The following is a 24,152-nucleotide window of genomic DNA, read 5'->3' on the forward strand; positions in this document are numbered from 1 at the left end:
CACACATACATACCACAACTTCTTTATACATTCATCTATTGATGGACACCTAGGTTTCTTCCATCTTCTGGCTATTGTAAATAATGCTGCAATAAACATAGGGGTGCATATGTCTTTTCAAATTAGTGTTTTCATTTTCTTTGGATAAATAGCAATATAGTACAATTACTAGATCACATGGTATTTCTATTTTTAAGTTTTTGAGGAACCTCCACCCTGTTTTTCACAGTGGCTGTACCAATTTATATCCCTACCAAAAGTACAGGAGGGTTTCTTTTTCTCCACATCCTCACCAAAACTTGTTGTTTCTTTTTTATTTTAGCCATTCTGTGTAAGATGATAGCTCATTGTGGGTTTGCTATTTTTAAAAAAGATTTTATTTATTTATTTGGGAGAGGGACGCCTGGGTGGCTCAGTTGGTTAAGCAGCTGCCTTCGGCTCAGGTCATGATCCCGGCATCCTGGGATCGAGTCCCACATCGGGCTCCTTGCTTAGCGGGGAGCCTGCTTCTCCCTCTGCCTCTGCTGCTTCCCTGCGTGCCTGTGCTCGCTCTCTCCCTCTCTCTGATAAATAAATAAAATTAAAAAAAAACCCTTATTTATTTATTTGGGAGAGAGAAAGAGAGAGCATGAGCAGGAGGAGCGACAGATGGAAAGGGAGAGGGACAAACAGACTCCCTACTAAATGGGGAGCCCGACATAGGCTTGATCTCAGGACTCTGAGATCAAGACCTGAGGTGAAGTCAGTCACTTAACCGACTGAGCCACCCAAGGTGCCTGCTCACTGTAGTTTTGATTTGCATTTCCCTGATGATGAGTGATGTTGAACATCTCTTTATGTGTCTGTTGGCTGTCTGTCTTCTTTGGAAATATGTCTATTCAGGTCTTCTGTTCACTTTTAAGTCAGATTTTTTTTTTCTTTTTTTGTGTTGAGTTGTCTAGTTCTTTTTAAAGATTTGTTTATTTAAGAGAGAGTGAGAGCAAGCATGTACACATGTTGGGTCAGGGGTAGAGGGAGAGAATCTCAAGCAGATTCCCTCCTAAGCATGGAGCCCAACATGGGGCTTGATCACACGAAACATGAGATCACGACCTGAGCAGAAACCAAGAGTTGGACGCTTAACTGACTGAGCCACCCAGGCACCCCGGGTAAGTTCTTTATATATATATTTTGGATATTAACCTCTTATTGGATATATCGTTTACAAATATCTTCTCCCATTCAGTGGGCTGCCTTTTTGTTTTGTTGATGGTTTTCTTTTCTGGGCAAAAGCTTTTTACTGCAATGTAGTCCAAACAGTTTATTTTTGTTCTTGTTTTCCTTGCCTTAGGAGACATATAGAAAAATGTTGTTATGATCAATGTCAGAGAAATTATTGCCTGCGTTCTCTTCTAGGACTTTCATATTTTCAGGTCTCACATTTAGTCTTTAATCCACTTTGAGCTTATTTTTGTGTATGATGTTAGAAAGTGGTCCAGTTTCATTCTTTTGTATGCAGCTATCCAGTTTTCTCAGCACCATTTATCAAAGAGACCATCTTTTCTATATTATATATTCTTGGCTCCTTTGTCATAAGTTAATTGTCCATATAAATCATGGGTTTATTTCTGGGCTCTCTATTTTGTTCCACTGATCTCCATGTCTATTTCTGTGCCACTAAATGCTCCCTTTTTAATATAGCATTCTGCTTTTGGGTTCATGAATGCAGTATTCTCTCATCTCTCAATGAGGGCAAGGATTTTGGTGCACTTTGTATCAGTATCTCCTAGGATACTGATATTCAGATGTTCAAATATTAGTGAATCTTTCTGAGTAATGTTACTTTTGAAGTTTTCTTCTCTCTGAACAATTTCTATTGGGCTTTCTGCTAACTTGGGTTTTTTTTTTTTCTGTTTGTTCCAGCCCCTACATCTTGTAATCCCTGTTTCTTTTTTATCTAAATTTAAGAATGACACAATAAATATTTCACTGTGAACACCCAACATGTGGTGAGCTTTGTCAACTTCGAAATTCAAGGTAGGATGAACCAAGAACTGGGTTTTCCGGTGGGGATTCTCTGATGTCTATGTCTTTAGGTCTCCTCTTGGACTGTCTTTTACCACAGAGAAGAATCTTCTAATGTCCTTGCTTAACAGATACAAGCTTGGCTGCTGGTATATAGAAGCTAAGTGGGAGACAGAAGCTAAAAACCTCAGGACATACGTTCACTTTTTTTTTGTATTGTACCCCCCATTTTTTGTATGGTACCTCTAACCTCATTCATGCCTAGTGCCCCAATCCAGAGATCTACTTTACCCTCTTCCAAGAATAAATCTTATGAGGTTTGATGGGGAAGAAATCTGAGCATCTATCTACAGTTTGGACAAATTCTCAAGTAATCCAGTTTTTAGCTTCACTTTTGGATATACGTGGTACTGCTGAATCTTGACTACTTAGAGTTTTGTAGGGTGAATCAGTCTACAGTTCAACTTCGCCCACTGCTGGCTTAGCATTCAGCTTTCTCAGGTATGTTCAACTGTCCTGCTTTTCTGTTTCTAAACTGTGGTTGTTGTTTTTTCATTTTTAATCTTCTTTAGTCTTCTGGATTTATCCCTCTCTAAAATCTCCATCTTGCTATTTTAGTGGAATTTCAGAAGTCATCATATTTACTTAGCCCTTCTATCTTTATATTAAAAGCCTTAAACTAGTTTGCCAAGAAGGCCTTATATCTTTGAATACAGCCTTTGGCCACATGTTTAGTTCTCTTTTTCAGAGATATTAATTTATTGAGTCATCTTTGTCTTTTTTTTTTCCTATTAGATTCGCTATAATTTTTAATCATTTTTTTTTCATCAAAATCTCTAAATATCTCAAGCCTTTCCTCTATGTCAATAATTTGATTTTCAGCGGTATCTGTTGTGTTCTTTGCTATTTTAATTAGTTTTCAATTTATTTTCTTAGTTCTATAATATCTTCTTTTATCTCACGTTGTTTTATCAGCCCATCACTGAAATTTTATTTATTTATTAAATTCACATTTTGATGAGTTGTTTTATAGCTGTATAGTACAGAAAATTCTAGTCATTGAATTATGTTTTTTTCAGGATACATTGTCTTTTCAAAGTATTTTTCTTGCTTTCATTTGTTTGCTGTATGTTTCCGTAGTTGAAATACTGATTCTTTTGGTCTTGTTCGTGCTTGTTTTATTTATTTATTTATTTATTTTATTTTTTTTTTTAAAGATTTTATTTATTTATTTGACAGAGAGAGATTACAAGTAGGCAGAGAGGCAGGCAGAGAGAGAGAGGAAGAAGCAGGCTCCCTGCTGAGCAGAGAGCCCGATGCGGGACTTGATCCCAGGACCCTGAGATCATGACCTGAGCCGAAGGCAGCGGCTTAACCCACTGAGCCACCCAGGCGCCCTGTTTTATTTATTTTGATATGATATGGATGAGTTCTTCCCTCTCATCCACCTGTATCTGAGACCAACTACTATGTGTGGTGGTGATTTTTTTCCTTTCTGTTTATACTGAAGTATAGTTGATACACAATGTTACATTAGTTTCATGTGTACAACACTGTGATTTGACACCTTATGCTATGCTCACCAGAAGTGTAGCTACTATCTGTCACCATACAGTGCTATTATAATACTATTGACTAAACTCCCTGTGTTGAATCTTTCATACCTGTGACTCACTCATCGCATTAACTTGAGGTCTGTACCTTCTACCCTCCTTTGCCTCTTTTTGCCCGTCCCCACCTTCCTCCCCTCTGGCTACCACCAGTTTGTTCTCTTTATTTATGGGTCTGTTTCTGTTTTTTTTTTTTTTAATTTTCTTTTAAAAAATGATTTTATTTTATTTACTAGAGAGAGAGAGAGAATGAGCAAGGAGGAGAAGCAGAGGGACAGGGAGAAGTAGACTTCCCACTAAGTAGGGAGCCCCATGTAGAGCTCGATCCCAGGCCCTGGGGATCATGACCTCAGCTGATGACAGATGCCCAACCAACTGAGCCACCCAGGTGCCCCACCATATCTTCTTTATCCATTCATCTATCAGTGGACATAGGTTGCTTCTATATCCACTTTAAATAATGCTGCAATAAACATAAATGCACATATCTTTTCAAATTTCTGTTTTTGTTTTCTTCAGACAAATGCCCAGTAGTGCTACTTATTTTACATTCTGTGTATTTTTCTATGGCTTCAGGGAATGTGGAAGGAACATAGGGAACATGGCTAAGGAACTGCAGAATCTCTATTAAAATATTTTTCTTTCCCGAGATTCTGTTCTATATTCTTCTTTCATTCCACATAATTAAGGGGTATATTCTATTCCTATGGAGGAATAGCTTTCAGCTTTATATTACTTCACCTATTCATTTGTAGGCTTGATCTTTTGTTTCTGTTAAAAGTCAGCCTCATTGTTCATTTTCTCTGCTTTATCATTTATTTGCAAGTAGTTATTCCCACTGCTCCTCAGTCAGAAGAAGACAGAAGTACAGATATGTGTTCAGTTTGCTTCTTTCCAGCTTTGGAGCTATTAGTGAGAATTTGCAGGATTTCATTAATATATCAGTATGGCTTCTGGTAAGCTGTGATACGGTGGAGTTGGGAGCCTACCTTCATTCCTTTCTGTTTCTCTCTTCTTCTTCCTTTTTTTAAAAAAAGATTTTATTTATTTATTTAATTTATTTATTACGGGGCTTGATCCCAGGACTCTGGGATTATGACCCAAGCCCTTCGGCAGAGGCCTTAACCCACTGAGCCACCCAGTGGGTGCCCCTCTTTTTTTTTTAAAGATTTTATTTGTTTATATAAGAGAGAGAGGGAGAGAGCATGAGCAGGGAGAGGTACAGAGGGAAAAGCAGGCTCCCTGATGAGCAGGGGGTCTGATCTAGGACCCTGGGATCATAACCTGAGCCAAAGGCAGACGTTTAACAGACTGAGTCACCCAGGTGCCCCTATTCCTTTCTGTTTCTTGTCAGAATCTTGTTTCTTTCCTTGACCAACAGTTTTTAAGCTTTAGTACATATTTTTTATATATTATATATATATTATATAAGATATATATATATAATGACCTGCCTTTGGCTCAGGTCATGATCCCAGGGTTCTGGAATCGAGCCCTGCATCGAGCTCTCTGCTTGGCATGGAGCCTCCTTCCCCTCTATCTGCCTGCCTCTCTGCCTACTTGTTATCTCTCTCTGTCAAATAAATAAATAAAATCTTTAAAAAAAAAAAGGATAACAGAGAACTGCAATCTGGGACAAAACCACAGACAAGTCAAACCCAGGCTCTAAACAGTTTTCAAACTTTCCTGTGTACTGGTATCAGACAGTACAGCTCTGAGTATGGTGGCTTCTGATAAAAAAGTCCATATTGGGCAAGCACTCAATAAATGCTGATTAAAGAAGATGTGTAACTGGGTTGCCTATTTGTAGCCATTATGATGGCTACTATCAAAAAACAGAAAATAACAAGTGTTGACAAGGATGTAGAGAAACTAGAATGTTTGTACACTGTTGGTGTGATTGTAAAACAGCACAGTCACTATAGAAAATAGCAGAGAGGATTCTCCAAACATTAGAACTAGAACTGTCATAGAATGTAGCATCCCACTTCTGGGTGTATATCCAGAAGAATCCAAAGCAGGATCTCAAAGGGATATGTGCACACCCATGTTCACTGCAGCATTATTCACAATAGCCAAGAGGTGGAAGTGACTCAAGTGTCTGCTAACAGATGAATACATTAAAAAAAAAAATGTGGCATTTCCACACAATGGAATATTATGTAGCCTTACAAAGGAAGGCATTCTGACACATGCTACAACATGGATGAACCCTGAGGATTTTATACTCAGTGAAATAAACCAGTCGACAAAGGACAAATACTGCATAATTCTACTTATCTGAAGCATCTAATGTAATCAAATTCATAGAAACAGAGAGTCGAATGGCAGTTACCAGGAGCTGGGGACAGGAAAAAGGGAAGAGCTATTGTTCAACAGATGCAGAATTTTGGTTCTGCAAGATGAAAAAGTTCTGGAGATCTGTTTCACAACAATGTGAATATGTTTAACACTAGTGAACTGTACACTTAAAAGTGGATAAGATGGTAAATTTTATGTTTTGTGCTTACCACAATTAAAGAAAAGGAAGCTCCAGAACACTGTTAGAAAGACAGTCCTGTTCCCTCTTCTCCCCACAGCTGCTTTGCCCTACTGCTATGCAGGATTTGACTCTACCTTGGCAAAAAAGACACAGGGAAAAGCTAAGCTTTTGTGCAGTGAAGAAAAGCCTTCATCCTGTCTCATGGGAAAACAGTCACATACTTTTGTCAATTTCACACAGTATAATCTAGCGTTCATTCCCCCTTTCCCATCCACTGGGTGGTTTTATTTTGTTTTAAGACAAGGAGAACTGCCAGAAAGAAAACCCTAGGGCTTACTTGTGCAGGATGGATCCCTTAATGACCAGCTCTTCATCCAAGTCTGCTTCATTAGCCATGAAGAGCAGCCTCTTTCCTGTGCTGTCCACTCCGATGAAGTCACGCTGCTCCACTGGATCATACAAAAGAAGGGAAATCAAACAAAGCCACTTGCCCCGGCCTGCATGACGAAGTCAGGGGGACAGGGCACCTGCTCACAATGCTCTTGGTACTAAATACAGGATTGTCATACAGCACATACCATAATGTTTAAAACATGACTAGTCAAAATGTTTTTGTATTGTTCTAAAGGATAGTGTTAGGTTAACTGGTGAAGTCTGAATAAGATCTGTAGATTATGGGGCACCTGGGGGCTCAGTGGGTTAAAGCCTCTGCCTTTGGCTCAGGTCATGATCCCAGAGTCCTGGGATCGAGCCCTGCATCGGGCTCTCTGCTCGGCAGGGAGCCTGCTTCCCTCTCTCTCTCTACCTGCCTCTCTTCCTACTTGTGATCTCCGTCTGTTAAAAAAAAAAAAAAAGATCTGTAGATTAAAGTATTGTAGCAGTGTAATTTTCTGTTTTAACAGACTGTCCTTTCTGGGTGGCAGTGAGGCGTGGGGGACAGGATATACACCAATGTATTTAAAGGCAAAGGGAATCATACCTGCAACTTATTCTCAAATAGCTGAGAAAAATAATAATAGTATATGTAATATTTTGTTTATACATATTATATATTGAAAGTATATCACAAGGAGAGCAAATGATAGAACAAATCTTAACATTTGGGGAATCTGGGTAAAGGATATATAAGTTCTCTACTAGTCTTATAATCATTCTGTAAATGTGAAATTACCCCCAAAACGAAGAGTTAAGGAGGTGGTAGGTATGTTCGTTCGACTGTGGCAATCATTTCATAATCATGTCTACATATATCAAAACATCACTGCACATTTTAAATATGCAGAATTTTTGTCAAAAATAAAAATAAAAAATAAAAAGCCAAGGGGGTTATGGAGAGGGTGGTTGGGTTATGGACACTGGGGAGGTATGTGCTGCGGTGAGTGTTGTGAAGTGTGTAAGCCTGATGATTCACAGACCTGTACCCCTGGGGCAAATAATATATTTTATGTTAATGAAAAAAAAAATAAGCCAAATAAGTGGAGGGTCCATGAACTCATTACATGGCACAGAAGAATAGTATAAAAGGAATTCTTTCTCTGCAAGTAACACCTGAAGTCTCCTCACTATGGAAGTGGGCATAACATTATTTAAGGACATGTACATTAATCAACATTAACCATATATCTATTATGCATTAGATTTTATGCTGTGTAAGAGAGCACTGAAAGAAAACAAGGTACCTATTTAATAATGTGGAGAGTTCTCTGGTAGATGGTGATGTTACAGGCTGTTGTATTATTGCTGTTTTCTCTGTTTTATTTCTTTCCCTAACCAGATTATAAATTCTTCAAAGGCAGGCTTATGATTCCTTTATATCTCCTGTAACATCTAGTATAGTGTCAGGCACTTAATAAAAACTACTAACAGTATCTATCTATAGCTTACAAAAGCATTTTCACATAGAGGAAGCATAACATCATGATAAAGAAGAGTGCCTCTGAGGCCTAACCACCTGGGTATAAATCCCACTTACTAGCTGTATGTCTTTGAGCAAGATACTTTTTTATCCCTCAGTTTCATCTGCAAAATGTGTTATCATAATAGTGTCTATCTCACACAGGCTTATTATGAGGACTAAATCAGTTAATATTTGCAAAGCTCTTATAACCTGTATAAGAGCTTAACTCAAACATTAAATAAAACGTTCATGTTTAAAAAAACTAAGCAAAATGCATATTCTCATTTGGTCCTCACAGCAATCAAATAAAGGAAGAAGGATTTAATGCCTCTTTGAAAAAGAAAAAAATAGTTGAGCTCTAGGAAAATAATATTGCTTTTTTCTTCCTTTCTTTTTTAAAGCAGGCTCCACGCACAGTGTGGATCCCAATGTGGGATTGAACTCATGACCCTGAGATCAAGAGCCCGACGCTTAATCAACCAGGCCACTCAGGAGCCTCTAGAACCTCTAGTATTTCTAAAGATGAATTTGTCTGCCTCCTACTGACAGACAACAGGTACTACATAACTGAACATGCTTCATTGTTGGCTGCAACTGCCTGTATACCTAGAACCAAATGTATTACTCAAGTGTATAATGTGTTTAGCCCAGGTGCTTGAAAGCATTCTCTCCTTCAGATGATTTCTGGTCATCTATTCATCTGTAGCATCTGAATCTAAATAGGGAAAAACTATCATAAAAAGTTATATGTTGGGAGCACCTGGGTGGCTCAGTGCGTTAAAGCCTCTGCCTTTGGCTCAGGTCATGATCCCAGGGTCCTGGGATGGAGCCCCGCATCGGGCTCTCTGCTCGGCGGGAAGCCTGCTTCCTCCTCTCTCTGCCTGCCTCTCCACCTGTATGATCTCTCTCTCTCTGTCAAATAAATAAATAAATAAAATCTTAAAAAAAAAAAAGTTGTATGTTGGGGCACATGGCTGGCTCATCAGAAGAGTATGTGACTTTTTTTTTTTTTAAGATTTTATTTATTTATTTGACAGAGAGAGCTCACAAGCAGGCAGAGAGGCAGACAGAGAGAGAGAGGAGGAAGCAGGCCCCCCGCCGAGCAGAGAGCCCGACGCGGGACTCGATCCCAGGACCCCGAGATCATGACCCGAGCCGAAGGCAGCGGCCTAACCCACTGAGCCACCCAGGCACCCGAGTAGGTGACTCTTGATCTCACGCCCATGAATTTGAGCCCCGCACTAGGTGTAGAGATTACTTAAATAAATAAATAAACAAACTAAAAAAACCCCAACAAGCTATATGTTGGGGGTTTCCCCCCCCCCCAATAACCAAAATTAGTGAACTCCCAAGAAGGAAGGGTAAATAATACCAATTACCAATTTGAAGGTAAGTTTTACAGGAAATTTTAGTTGAAGTGAATTTTGCAGAGAATTTCAAATGTCACACAGTAGATATGACATATATTAATTCATCCGTTACAAGGAAACTTGAGAATATAACAGTCTGCAACAGTCTGATTATGAGCCAATATTTTAAAAAGAAACACAGAGATGTTATTTTTGGATATCATTTGGAGTGCTTCCTCTATCCAAGTCCTTCAGCCCACAAAACCTTGAATTACTTAATGTCCTGGGAGCAGTGATGTCCAAGTGCTCTGTGCTCTTTATTCACATTCCTCACTCTCAGGGTCCCCTCCCTATATTTGCTTCCTTGTAGCTACCATAGTAACTGGGACCTACGAATATGCTACAAATTATAGAAACCTGGGAAAGATTTCTTCCTGTTCTAACAATGTAAATTCCACTTTGGGAGCAGAGCAAGTAATATCAGAATGTCTATCCTAAGAAGATTACAAAAATGAGATTAAGAAAACAGTTAAAACTATGAATTTCCATTAAAAAAAAAATTCTGTCAACTACTCATAATTTTTTTCTAGTTGATTTTTACTAGTCTGCCTGACCCTTTTGTTTCTTCTATAGTCATTTACTTATCCATTCATTCATTCAACTAATAAATGTACTTGTGCACCTCCCCTATGACAGACATTATATTGGCCATTATAGTAGGGAATTTCATTTCCTCATTTTATAAGGCTAGCAGGATCTTGATGCCAATACCAGATAAAAATATGAGGCATATTAATTTATTACGTAAGTAGAGGGATCCTAAACAAAATACAGCAAATCAAAACTACAAATGTATATAGTAGCCCTTTTGCCTCATTGCAGCTGAGAGAGCAGGATGGGTTACCAGCAGCTCTATGGGAGCCATCTGAGAAAATTTGGTCAGGGTTCTTGTTCTTGCCATGGCTGTTCAAACCAGCATGGTCTCATCCTGAAATCTGACCTCAATATGCTGCCAGTGTTTCTGTAAGTACGTGAAGGATATAGGCTTCATTAAGTTGGATTTAGTGAACTTCCTTGAATGGGTCCTCCAAGATACCAACCTTAACTGTGGATCTCCTAGATATCTCCCTTAATGCCAACTCACGGTACATAAAAAAAACATACTTCAGGGGCACCTGGCTGGCTCAGTGGGTTAAGCCGCTGCCTTTGGCTCCGGTCATGATCTCAGGGTCTTGGGATCGAGTCCCGCATCAGGCTCTCTGCTTAGCAGGGAGCCTGCTTCCTCCTCTCTCTCTCTCTGCCTGCCTCTCTGCCTACTTATGATCTCTCTCTGTCAAATAAATAAATAAAATCTTTAATAAATAAATAAATAAAATAAAAAAAACATACTTCAATTATGGAAAAAAATGTATATAGTAGATTTTTTTTTTAAAGATTTTATTTATTTATTTTACAGAGAGAGAGATCACAAGTAGGCAGAGAGGCAGGCAGAGAGAGAGGGGAAAGTAGACTCCCTGCTGAACAGAGAGCCCAATGCAGGGCTCGATGCCAGGACCCTGGAATCATGACCTCAGCTGAAGGCAGAGGCTTTAACCCACTGAGCCACCCAGGCACCCCTATATAGTAGATTTAAAAGGGTTACAAATTTGTTGTTCTTCCCTTAAAGAGGTAAGGTCTAGAATGTAAAATGGTATAGCTACAATATAAAATAGTTCCTCAAAAAATTAAAAATAGAGGGGTGCCTGGGTGCTCAGTTGGTTGCATATGCTCTTGGCTCAGGTCATGATCCCAAGGTCCTCATATCAAGACCCGCACTGGGCTCCCAGCTCAGCGGGGAGTTGCTTCTCCCTCTCCCACTCCCCCTGCTTATGCTTGCCTGCTCTCTCTCTGTCAAATAAATAAATAAAATCTTAAAAAAAAAAACAACCCGAAACAAACAGAATTACCGCATGATTCAGCAATTCTATTTCTGGATATACCACCCCAAAAAATGAGAGGCAGGGTTTCACAGAGACATGTGTACACCCCTGTTCATAACAGCATTATTCAGAATAGCTGAAATGTGAAAGCAACCCAAGTGTCCACTGATAAAGTAATGGATAAGCAAAACATAATATATACATACAAGAAAATATAATTCAGCTTTAAAAATGAAGGAAATTCTGCAATATGCTAAGTACAGATCAACCTCAGAGGCATTACACTATGAAATAAGCCAGTGGCAGAAAGACAAATACTGTATGATTCCACTTACATATGGTACTTAAAGTAGTCAAAATCATAGAGACAGAAAGTATCATACTGGCTTTGGGGGCGGGGGGGCTCGAGGGAGGAGGAAATGAGGAGTTACTAAGTTCCAGTTTCAAAAGATGAAAAGAGTGATGGAGATGGTGGTGATGGTTGCACAGCGTTATAACTGTATTTAACACCAATGAACTGTACACTTAAAAAAAGATGGTAAATTTTACATGTATTTTATCACCATAAAAAAACAAAAAAACAAACAAAAAAAAAAAACAAAAAAAAAAAAACTGAAGGAAAAAAAAGTGCTCACGGGAGGGGAAAAAAGAGGTTAAGGTCTACTTCCCCATCCCTTATATCCAGGCTGGCCTAGCCACTAGCTTTAAAGAATGCAATGAAAGTGATACAGTGTGAGTTCCAAGCTTAGATCCAAGAGACCTTTTTTGTAGTTCTTCTCTTACTCTTTAAGAACCTGCTGCTGCCATGTGAACAAGCTTGGGCTTCCAGTATGGTAACAGAGTAGATGCAAAGAGAAATCCAACTATCACAGCTGAGGGCCTCGACATATCAGTGAGCCCAACTGTGGTAGGTCGTCTCTAAGAATGATAATTGCCTCTTGGTAGTCACAATCTTCTGTATCCCCCCCACACACACATGAATATGGGCTGGCCCAGCAGCTTGCTTCTAACCAACAGAATGTGGCAAAGGTGATGAGATACTATTTTTGTGATTTAGTCACATAACTTTATAACTTCTGTTCTCTCCCTTGCTGGCTCTGGTGAAGCAAGTTGTTCTGCTGAAGAGGCCCAAGTAATAAGGAAATGAGGGCAGCCTCTGGCCAACATCCAGTTAGAAATTGAGGCTCTTAATCCAACAGTCCTCAGGGAACTGAATTTTTGCCAATAAACAAGTGAGCTCAGAAGCTAATCCTTTCCTAGCTGAACCTTCAGATGAAACCTCAACCCTAAATGACACATTGATTTCAGGCTTGTAAAAGACTCTGAGTCAGAGGGCCCAAGTAAGTAATGCCTGGATTCCTGACCCACAGTATTGTTTTAAGATGTTAAGTTTGTGGTAATTTGTTATGCAACAATAGATAATTTATACAACAGAAAATATACACTAGCTGATAATCACTTGAATAGAAGTGAGCCAACTCAGTTACAACAGGCCAAACTGCCAAAGAATAATGAAGAAGCAGAATAATGAAAAGCAAATCATGCTACTTTTTTTTGCAGGTTTTAACTTTACATTTCTAAAATTTCAATTTATTCTATTACTTTTTAAAATTTTATTTATTTATTAGAGAGAGAGAGAGCATGCATAAGTGGGGGAGGGGCAAGGGGAGAAACAGGCTCCCCACAGAGCAGGGAGCCTGATGTGGGGCTTGATTCTGGGACCCTGAATCATGATCTGAGCCGAAGGAGACACTTAACTAAGCCACCTAGGCGCCCCTAAAAAATTCAATTTATTTAAACTAATGCAAAATAAAACAAAAGCAGTTTACCTTCTCCTATCTCCTACTCCCCATCTCTGAAAACCACCAATCTATTCTCTGTATCTACGAGCTTAGTTTGTTTTCTTTAAAGGGTTTTTTTTTTTTTTTAATTTTTAGATTTTATTTATTTATTTGTCAGAGAGAGAGAGAGAGCCAGTGCACAAGAAGGGGAGCAGCAGGCAGAGGGAGAAGCAGGCTCCCCGCTGAGCAAGGAGCCCAGTGCAGGACTTGATCCCAGGACCCCGGGATCATGACCTGAGCTGAAGGCAGACGCTTAACCGACTGAGCCATCTAGGTGTCCCTCTATGAGCTCAGTTTAAATTTTATTATTTTTTTTTTATTCCACATGTAAGAGAGATCATATCGTATCTGTCTTTCTGTCTGATTTATTTCACTTAACATAATATCCTTGAGGTCCAACCACGTTGTTGCAAATGGCAAGATTTCATTCTTTTTTTGTGGCTGAATAATCTTCCGCTGTGTATAGACACCACAATTTCTTTATCCATTCACTTAGGTTGTTTCCATATTTTGGTCACTATAAATAAAGCTGCAAGGAACAAGGGGTTGCATATATCTTTTTGAATTAGTGTTCTCATTTTCTTTGGAAAAATACTTGGTAGTGGAATTATTGGATCATATGGTAATTCTTTTTTTTTTTTTTTTTTTTTAAAGATTTATTTATTTATTTGATAGACAGAAATCATAAGGAGGCAGAGAGGCAGGCAGAGAGAGGAGGAAGCAGGCTCCCTGCTGAGCAGAGAGCCCAATGCGGGACTCGATCCCAGGACCCTGGGATCATGACCTGAGCCGAAGGCAGAGGCTTTAACCCACTGAGCCACCCAGGCGTCCCGGTAATTCTTTTTTTAATTTTTAAAGGAATTTCCATACCCTTTTCCAAAGTGGCTGCACCAATTTACATTCCCACCAACAGTATGTGAGGGTTCCCCTTTCCATGCATCCTCACCAACACTTGTTATTTCTAATCTTTTTGATAACAGTCCTTTTTTTTTTTTTTTAAAGTAGGCTCCATGCTCAGTGTGGAGCCCAATATAGGGCTTGAACTCATGACCCCGAGATTTGAGACTTGAGCTGAGATCAAGAGTAAGACACTGGGGCGCCTGGGTGGATCAGTCCCTTAAGTATCTGTCTTTTGCTCAGGTCATGATTCCAGGGTCCTGGGATCGAGCCCTGCGTCAGGCACCCTGGTCAGTGGCGGGGTCTGCTTTTCCTTCTGACACATCCCTCTGTTGCATTTTCTCTCTCACCCTCTCAAATAAGTAAATAAAATCTTAAAACAAACAAAGAGGGATAACAACAATTTGGGGAAGGGGACTGGAAATCACGCTAGTAAAAGTTATTTTAAAGTCTGAGTTTGCTGGTGGGTTAAAAAGAAAAAAGATATTAATTTGAGAAAATTTTACCGAATTGAAGACTTGACTTTTCAGATCAAAAGGCCCATTAACATCCAACACAAGGGATGGTATCAGACTGTACTGAAAACAATCAAAGTGAAACTTAGTAACTTTGTAAATAGAAAGATCTTAGAAGCTTCCCAAAAGGGGAGAAAAAGTTTTCATGAAGAGAATGAAGAATCAGAATTGTGTTAGATTTAACAGAAAAGCTAGAAGACAGTGAGATAATACCTTCATTTTGAGGGGACTTGATCTCTCTCTCTCTCTTTTTTTAAAGATTTTATTTATTTATTTGAGAGAGAGAGAGAAGGAAAGAGTGAGTAAGAGAAAAAACATGAGTTGGGGGAGAGGTAGAGGGAGCAGTAAACTCCCTGCTGACCAGGGAGCCCAATGCAGGGCTCAATCCCTGGACTTCAGGATCACGATGTGAGCCAAAGGCAGATACTTAACTGACTGAGCCACCCAGGTACCGCAAAGGGACATAATTTCCAAGAGAAGATTATACCTAGCCAAAATATCAAACAACCACTGAGACAGAATGAAGACATGCAAAAGCTATAAAAATTTATTTTTCACGAACCCATCTGAGAAGGCTACCAGAGGATATGTTCCACAAAAAAGTGAGTATAAACTAAGAGGAAAATTATGAGATTGAAGTGTGAACCTAAAATGGCAGTTCTACAGAAGAGCTACTAATCCAGAAAAGTTCTAAGAGAGATATCTTCAGGAGTTTGAAACTGAGAGAACACTTAAAGTGTTAGGAAATAATGAGAAGAAATTCATACCGGTGGGGCTAAGGCTGAATTAGTAATAAATACATAGAAAATTAAGCAAATGAAAAAACAAGACAATTTTTAGGAAAATAAAAGGAGGAAAGAGAAAAGTAATCTCATATAAGGTTCAGCTGTGAATACTTAGCTGAGCCGAAGGAGAGACTTAACTAAGTATTTTAATTTTTAAAAAAATTTTATGGGACGCCTGGGTGGCTCAGTTGGTTAAGCAGCTGCCTTCGGCTCAGGTCATGATCCCAGCGTCCTGGGATCGAGTCCCACATCGGGCTCCTTGCTCGGCAGGGAGTCTGCTTCTCCCTCTGACTCTGCCTTCCACTCTGTCTGCCTGTGCTCGCTCTCTCTCTGACAAATAAATAAATAAAATCTTTAAAAAAAAAATTTTATGTATTTGAGAGAGAAAGAGAAAGGGAACATGAATGGTGGGGAGGAAGAGAGGAAGAGGGAAAAGGAGGCTCTCCACTGAACAGGGAATCCAGTACCATGCCCGATCCCAGGACCCAGGGATCATGACTTGAGCCAAAGGCAGACACTTAACCGACTGAGCCACTCAGCTGCCCCTTATGAATAACATTTAAACAGTTATAGTGGTGTAAACATTAAATATATGTTAATAAACACGGCAATAAATGGGGAAACTGGGAGTCTGCATGTGTGTGGTGGGGCTAGAGGATGTGGTAAAACAGAACTAAATCTTTAAATTTCTGTAGTAGGTAGTAAGTAAATAATTCCTAAAACTAAAAATACCAAGACATAGCAAACAAAAGCATGTCCTTTGAAGATATGGAGTTAAATGTGAAAAAAAATTAGCTAAATATGTTGAAAGTGGCTGCCTTTGGGTAAAAGGAGGATAGACACAGAAGGATGGCTATTTCTTATAATATACCCTGGATAATTCCATCACTCTTTAAATTACGAACATATAAAACTTTGACGAAAATAAAAACTAAATTCAAAAAGGAAAGAAAAAAAAAGCTCCGGCTATGGAGTCAGAAAGCGCAGGTTCAAGTTCTGATTCTACCACTTATTAATGATTTGATATTGAGCAACTATCTACAAAATGCTAGTATGCCATAAGTGGATATAAAACTTGGTAAATAATAAAACTACATAGCCCCATTCACTGGATTTTATTTTATTTCATAATTATTATTATTATTTTTTTTTAGTTTCATGTTTTTATTTACATTCCAGTTAGTGGGGTGCCAGGGTGGCTCGGTCATGATCTCTGGGTCCTGGGATTGGCTGTGTTGGGCTCCCTGCTCAGCAGGGATTCTGCTTCTCCCTCTCCCTCTGCCCCCTCTCCCCTGTTCATGCTCTCTGCCTCTCTCTCAATTAAATAAAATCTTTAAGGAAAAAAAAAATTCCAGTTAGTTAATATATAGTGTAATATTAATTAGTTTTAGTCCATTCACCAGGTTTTATTTTGAGAGCAAATCTTGATTATTTTTGCTTCCCATATAAGCTTTAGCATAAACTTTATATATATTATGTTCTAAGTTCAATGACTACATCAAAATTCAATGCATTTGTAAGTCAGGGATCTTATCTCATACCAACTACCCTGTCTGCATATCAGTATATTGTTCACCTCCTTCTTTTTAAACATTGTGCTTTTAAATATATTTCCCTGTAACTAGGACATTAAACTGTTCTCTGTATTTTGCATATGCTATTACTGTACTTCTCACACTGTGACTTATAAATTCTAGCATATTTGAATCTACTTCTATAAGCTATTTCCTCAATCACAAGAATTTCAGTTTTGAGTATGCCGGGATTTCAAGTCACTTCTGTTAAATATAATTAGTATAAAAGGGGTGGTGGTGGTGGTTGGGATTTTTCAAAAGAGATAAAACAGAAACCCAAGCAGAAGAAGTTTTCTTGCAATACAGCTCTGAGAAATAAAGAAAGCTGAACCAAAAGAAATACAGGTTCAGAATGCCTGCCAACATTTGTTAGTGCGCAGGGAGCCACGCGGATTGAGTGTTGAGTGTGATTCTGAACCACACTGATATTTACCGAATCTAGCCTAGACCAAGGCTATCTAACTCTGAGAACTGGAGAGGAGTTTGAGAAATACTACAGTGAACTGGATGGGCTAAATAAAAACTGAATCTACTTTATCTTACCTGGGCAGGGGATAGTAAGAGTCGCCTTTATAGGCAGGCTCCTCAACCATTCAGTAATATGTACTGACTTCTTAACATGGGCCATAACTGAGCCAAATGCTGGGGATAAAATGAACAAAACAGGATATGACGATCCCAGCTCTCAAAGAGCTGATAGCCAAGTAGAGGAGAGAGTAAATCAGAGAGCAGTGCCACCATATGTAGGCAAATAAGGGGGTATTAACTGCATATGAGAGGGTCAAGGAAGGCTCTTCTCAGAAAAGAACTTGAAGGGTAAGTTAAATTTAGAGCACATGTGTCATAGGGAGAAGGGATGGAGAGCATTAAAAGCCTGGAGGGGGTGGGGAGGGGGGAAAGCAGTACAAAAAATCCAAACATGAATTTTTTCCTGCCCTCCTCAGAACAGACATCTACAAATCTGAAACAGAAGTAGCAAGACGGTGAAAGATGGCTCCTGAAACGTGTAGCCAATAGCCATTCTCCTGTAAGTCTTTAAGAACACCACTGCAAAACTTGGACACAGATCTGCTCTATTAAACAATATCTGGGAAAGTGTGGACTGCTAGTTTTTCTGGCATATAATAGCAGCCAACAGCAGACCAATATACAATCTGAGAAATTTAGGATTCCTTAACAACAAAAAAAAATGCTTAACATTGAAATGCATAGCATTCCATGGGAGGAATTTATTTATTATTATTATTTTTAAAAGATTTTATTTATTTATTTGACAGACAGATATCGAGAGAGGGAATACAAGCCGGGGGAGTGGAAGAGGGAGAAGCAGCCTCCCAGCTGAGCAGGGAGCCCCATGCAGGGCTTGATTCCAGGATGCTGGGATCATGACCCAAGCCAAAGGCAGACGCTTAACCAATTGGGTCATCCAGGCGTCCCCATAGGAGGAATTTAAAACTCAGTTATCTAGTGGTGCCTGGGTAGCTCAGTCGGTTAAGTGTCTTAAGTCTTGATTTTGGCTCAGGTCATGATCTCAGGATTGTGAGATCAAGCCCCACATCAGGCTCCAGGCTGGGCCCAGCGCCTGCTTAAGATTCTCTCTTTCTCCCTCTTCTGTCCCCCAACCACATCCCCCCAACCCCATGCATCCAGATGTCTCTCTTAAGAAAATAAAAGCAAAAAAGCCTCCCTCAATTATCAAGGTGAAACTTAACCTTCAAACATAACAAAATACAGATATTGAGAAATTCAAAATTTCATGTTAAGTATGAAAATATTTCAATAACACAAATCTGATTAGGACATTCTCTTGTTTAAAATTCCTCAACAACTCCCCACTGTTTTGAGGATAAAGTTCAAATGCTTTAGTTTGATCCCTGTATCCTCTCCAGTCCCATTCCCTGCTCCCTGGCCTCCATACTCACACTCCAGCTCAAGAGTAGGTTACCTATATACATCATACCTTTTCAAAGAAGAGAGAAAAGCCAGCTTATATGAACTTTCACTGGCCAAGCATCAAAACAGTTTTAAATGGATGGGTAGACAGATAATACTTATAGCTAATTTAAAATTATGAAAAGCTATGCACTTATAATGATACTTAAGAGATAACAGCTAATATGAAATGTATCAAAATACTCAAATATCAAGAAGAGTAACTCTAATAAGGTATTTGATTTTTTAATTTGTTTTAAGGAGAAGAGTATAAAAAAAGAAACAAGAAATGCTTATTTGTAAAATAAACACCTGTTTATAAGGTAGAAAAGGCTGAATACAGGGAACTGTGAATAAGCGAACCAGACCTCACAAAAGTAGAAACTACATCAAGAACAAAAGGATTACTCAACATAAGGATCACAGATAGTGATAAGGTGGAAAGAGGACCCAATAATTAGTCCACACTGGTGATCACTTGAACATAAAAAGCAATTTAGAAAGTTTTAATGCTATAATCCAAAATTATAAATTAATTAAATGCCTAAGGAATAAAACTAAAAATATTATCTAGATCTCTCAAATCCTAGGAATGAAAGCTCTAGGTATCTCTACCAAAACCAGTGAGATGCTAGTAAACCATATGTAGCTTCTAATAAGTGTAACAGATTACATCAATAAATAATAATGACAGGACAATGGGTTACATAATGCTGGCTAAGCAAAACCTAAAAAACACATAATTCCAGGGAAAAACTCCAGGGGAAAAAAATACATCGTTCTAGGAAATATTAAAATCTCTATCATTCCAGGGGAAAACTCCAAGGGAAAAAAAATACATCATTCCAGGAAATACTAAAATCTATATAAAAAGGGTGATCTTACAAAGCTTTCTGGTCATTAGTTCAGCCATTAAATGCAGCACAGTCATAGGATCGGTGCCTCAGCTTTGAAATACTCTGGGAAAAGCAACCAAGAACCATGTCTTAACCAAAAATGAACAACAGATCCCTAAGCAAAGCTCTACAATCTTGGGTGGACTACAGCATTATTCCCTTTCTTTTTGGTCTGACAAGATTAATATCACTCTGAAGAGTAAAACAAGTAATAACCTGCTACTAGAATCCCAGGGAAATACCAAGATAAGAATGTTGTAATCCTAAGAAGAAAAAGCATGGTTAACAACTGTCTTGTTTATTGACTATTTAGGGTGATTGAAGCATTCAAAAAAAATCAACCATTCTACCCTTGTAATAGTAATTTTAATCGCTTAAAGGTTATCTGAAATTTGATCTTAAATTGTAAATAGTTCTGAGTGCTCCTCTTTGCATACAAAAGCCTCTTGGATTTTCCAGAATCTAATCAAGAGCTCTAAGCCTCTTCAATCAAGTCAGGGAATGTGTCTTATTTGACTTTATACCATCAACTCTTAGCACAGTGCCTATAGTACAGTCACTTCTCAGTAAATGTTTCCTAAGTGAAAGCATGAAAGATAATAAGAATAGTTGTTATTATTATAAAAACCCACATACAAATAAATCAAACTCCTTACCTGGTTTTTTCCCCCTCTTTTGACCAGGAACTTGTTCTAAGCCATCTTGGCCTTTTCTCATTAACATGGCGAGTGAGGCATCATGAGCTCTGAACAGGTCCACAACTTCATGTAAGGCAACATCTGTGATCAGGTCACAGCTCAGGACTAGTACATCTGTCTGTCAAATGGAGAAGGGGAAAGTCAGTATCACAAAAGACAACGGATCGCACACATCACCACAGGATAAACTTACGATGGCTTGGTAGCACTCACAGACTGGACACTTGTTTTCAAACATTTTTTATAGCAGCAGAATAAGTAAAATAAATAGGGTTGCTCTAAGTAAACTATTCCAGGGGAGGTCTGGAATATCTACCTCCCTGTGTGTGTGTGTCTTATTGCTGCCCAATCTGAGGCATCACTGGAATTCTGGGCTCTAAGGAAAAGAGTCTGGAAACTACCACATTGTCTATTTCCATGACTGTGGAATTAATGATCTTAAATTTATACATCTCTTTACAATTTGAAAAGTATTTTCACATAATATGATGATTCCATTTGGTTATGAAGTCCTATAAAGCAGTCACTTTGCTACAGTACTAGAAAATAAAAGGATGAATATAATATAATGCCCATCTCTCAGGAGACCAATCTAATTCGTAAACAATTACTATAAAACCTCAAGTATGTATAAAAGCACTCATGTAATTTGAATACCAACACCATGGGGTGGGATTGTTACTGTTATTTGTTCCCATTTTTATGGATAAGAAATATAAGACTTGGGGCGCCTGGGTGGCTCAGTGGGTTAAAGCCTCTGCCTTCGGCTCAGGTCATGATCCCAGGGTCCTGGGATAGAGCCCCACATCAGGCTCTCTGCTCTGCAGGGAGCCTGCTAACTCCTCTCTCTCTCTCTGCCTGCCTCTCTGCCTACTTGTGATCTCTCTCAAATAAATAAATAAAATCTTTAAAAAAAAAAAAAGAAATGTAAGACTTAACTACTATGTGTCTGGCAAGTAACATGCATTTAGTAACTATTTGATGAATGAATGAGTATATCAAGGAAGTAAAAAAAATGTTGCATTTCTACTAATTCAGATTAATTACAATAATAACTAATAATAGTAATTAATGTTTATCAAATGTGTACTGTTGGCCAGGAACAGTGATAACACTTTGCATGCATTCCCAATCTTTACAAAGTTATGCCATAAGCACTATTATTATTTGTACTTTACAGACACAGAAACAAGTAGTTAGGTAACTAACCAAGATCTAACATTCTATAAGACTATTCATATAAATAAATAATCTTTACTAATGAATAGTGTTTAAAGAAATACAGCTTTGCTAGTTTGGAGACCCATATAAGGGAGTTTCTAGCATATAGCATTAGGTACCAAAAACGCCTGAATGTATATCTTAGATACTTCTAAATTTTGGTCTGTCTAGTACCCAGTACTATGGGCACTAGCTATCAACTTTGGAATATCATAGTTTTTTTATTTATTTGACAGAGATCACAAGTAGGCAGAAAGGCAGGCAGAGAGAGAGAGGAAGGGAAGCAGGCTCCCTGCTGAGCAGAGAGCCCGATTCGGGGCTCGATCCCAGGACCCTGAGACCATGTCCTGAGCCGAAGGCAGAGGCATAACCCACTGAGCAACCCAGGTGCCCCTGGAATATCATAGTTTAAGAGTAACCTTGATAAACTAAGAAAGTATCAATAAGAAGATGAATGAGAAAGGGCTAGAAACATGATAGCTTAAAGAAGAGAAGTTGTTTAGTAGGGAAAAGATTGTGTGGGGGAAACTGGGCAGGACAGGGATTATGGGGTGGGATTAAGAAAGAGATACCAGCACTCTTTAAATACTTGGCAGTCTTAAGGAAGAAAAAAATTTTGCCTGAATAGCCCAAGACAAAACTATTAACAAATAGGTAGAACATGAAAGGTTTTTGGTTTTCATATTAACTTATATCCGTCAATCAGAGCTAGTCAAAGAGAAGAATTCTGTAAGGCAATGAGTTTCCCATTATAAGAAGTGCTCAGGCAGAAACTGGATTACCACTTGCAACAATTTATTTACCTAACATTTACTGAGCATTAACTCTATGCTCAGCCAGGCCCTATTCTGAAATATAGAGGGAACTTAGACTAGAAAGTGTTAATAAAATGGGAGTGGCTAAGAAAGGCTACTTAATATTTTTTTAAACAAATGTCTACCTATACATTCTGCTATTACAGAATTTCATCATAAATGCAGAAAACAGGTTTGCCAAAACAATGTATTGAAAAACAAATCCCTTACATTGCAATTTAAACTGACTACACAGTTTCTCAATAGCACACCTGCAGTTTCCCAGAGGTGCCTCGGGTAAAACCTGGTTCCTATTGCCCTTTTTGAGTCGGCCAGGGCAACTTCTCTTTTATTAATTTTATTTTCTGTGTAAGCTTTGGTTTGGAAAACAGGTTTTGCTACTTTAAAAAGTCTGAAAAACATTTAACATTTAAATTATTCCAGGTTTAAGAATAAAATGAGTATCTACATGGAAATTTTTCTAAGTGGTTCCTACCTTTCTAAGATCTTAATTTAAAATCAAGATTCCTGTGGCAGCTGGGGGGCTCAGTCAGCTAAGTGACTGACTTCAGCTCATGTCCTGATCTCAGGGTCCTAGGAGAGAGCCCTGCATCAGGCTGTCACTCAACAGGGAGTCTGCTTCTCTCTACCCCTCCCCCGGCTCGATCCCTCTGTCTTTCTCTCTCTCTCAAATAAAATCTAAAAAAAAAAAAAATAAAATCAAGATTCCTGCTTTGGGTGGGAAAAATAGATGATTTCAACTCACATTCTACTATAGTAAAAAGTCATGTTTGCTAAGAAAGTGAGTCTCAACCATAAGAATGCCTTGGCTTACTGCTTGAAATTTCTTATTTTGAATAAAGAATCAGTACCAGAACCATCATTCCTTTTTCTACATGTAACTCATCACTTAACAGCCTAAACAATTCCTTCTGACAGCCTCTTCAAGTTAAGAAGTTCAAACTTGATGGGCGCCTGGGTGGCTCAGTCCGTTAAGTGTCTGTCTTCAGCTCAGGTCCCAAGACCCTAGAATCAAGCCCTGCAAAGGGATCCTTGCTCAGTGGGGAGCCCCTGCTTCTCCCTCTCCCTCTGCCTGCAGCTCCCCCTGCTTGTGCTCTGTCAAATAAATAAATAAAATATATTTTTTAAATTTCAAATTTGGATTTTTCCCCCCTACTTTTCTGCTTAAGGCTATCTTAGTTCCTTCCGGATTTTAACTGAGTTAAAAAAAAAAAAATTCCTAAATTCACCATCTAGGAACCACCAAACATTAGCAAATCAGCCCATGTACCTGAAAGCTAAGGAAGAGATAGCACATTGAATCCTCCCTCTTAAAACAATGCTTAGAGGGGCACCTGGGTGGCTCAGTGGGTTAAAGCCTTTGCCTTCAGCTCAGATCATGATCTCAGAGTCCTGGGATCGAGCCCCACATCGGGCTTTCTGCTCAGCAGGGAGCCTGCTTCCTCCTCTCTCTCTGTCCGCCTCTCTGCCTACTTGTAATCTCTGTCAAATAAATAAATAAAATCTTTAAAAAAAAAAAAAACAATGCTTAGAAAGGCTGGGGACACGGGCTATTATTAAAGACATGTCACTGTAGCAGTACAGAAGCTGCCCCATTTCATTGTAATAAAAATGACAGTTTGCTGAGGGGGAAAAAAAAACCTCCTTTCTCTAATACACTGGCTGATTTTTGCCAACCTACTGTTCTACAGTAAATTTCAATTATCAAGTGTACTCC

At 38.7% G+C, this 24,152-nt stretch overlaps 1 protein-coding gene and 1 pseudogene across 4 annotated transcripts in view; one reads left to right on the top strand and one right to left on the bottom strand.

Moving 5' to 3' along the window:
• EIF2B3 (eukaryotic translation initiation factor 2B subunit gamma) overlaps positions 1-24,152 on the bottom strand; it is a 126,921-nt gene that overhangs the window by 72,123 nt on the left and 30,646 nt on the right. For all 4 annotated transcript variants that reach the window (XM_004740461.3, XM_004740460.3, XM_045064427.1 and 1 more), the window contains exons 4-5: positions 20,358-20,517; positions 6,434-6,545 (exon numbers count right to left, since the gene is read on the bottom strand). In XM_004740461.3, the coding sequence (XP_004740518.1) occupies positions 6,434-6,545; positions 20,358-20,517 (272 nt within the window). The remainder of the gene's footprint in view (positions 1-6,433; positions 6,546-20,357; positions 20,518-24,152) is intronic.
• On the top strand, positions 10,229-10,475 carry LOC123387330 (annotated as a pseudogene).

The sequence above is a fragment of the Mustela putorius genome, unplaced genomic scaffold, assembly GCF_011764305.1.
Source record: "Mustela putorius furo isolate JIRA1106 unplaced genomic scaffold, ASM1176430v1.1 tig00003853_pilon_pilon_pilon, whole genome shotgun sequence".
Taxonomy (NCBI): domain Eukaryota; kingdom Metazoa; phylum Chordata; class Mammalia; order Carnivora; family Mustelidae; genus Mustela; species Mustela putorius.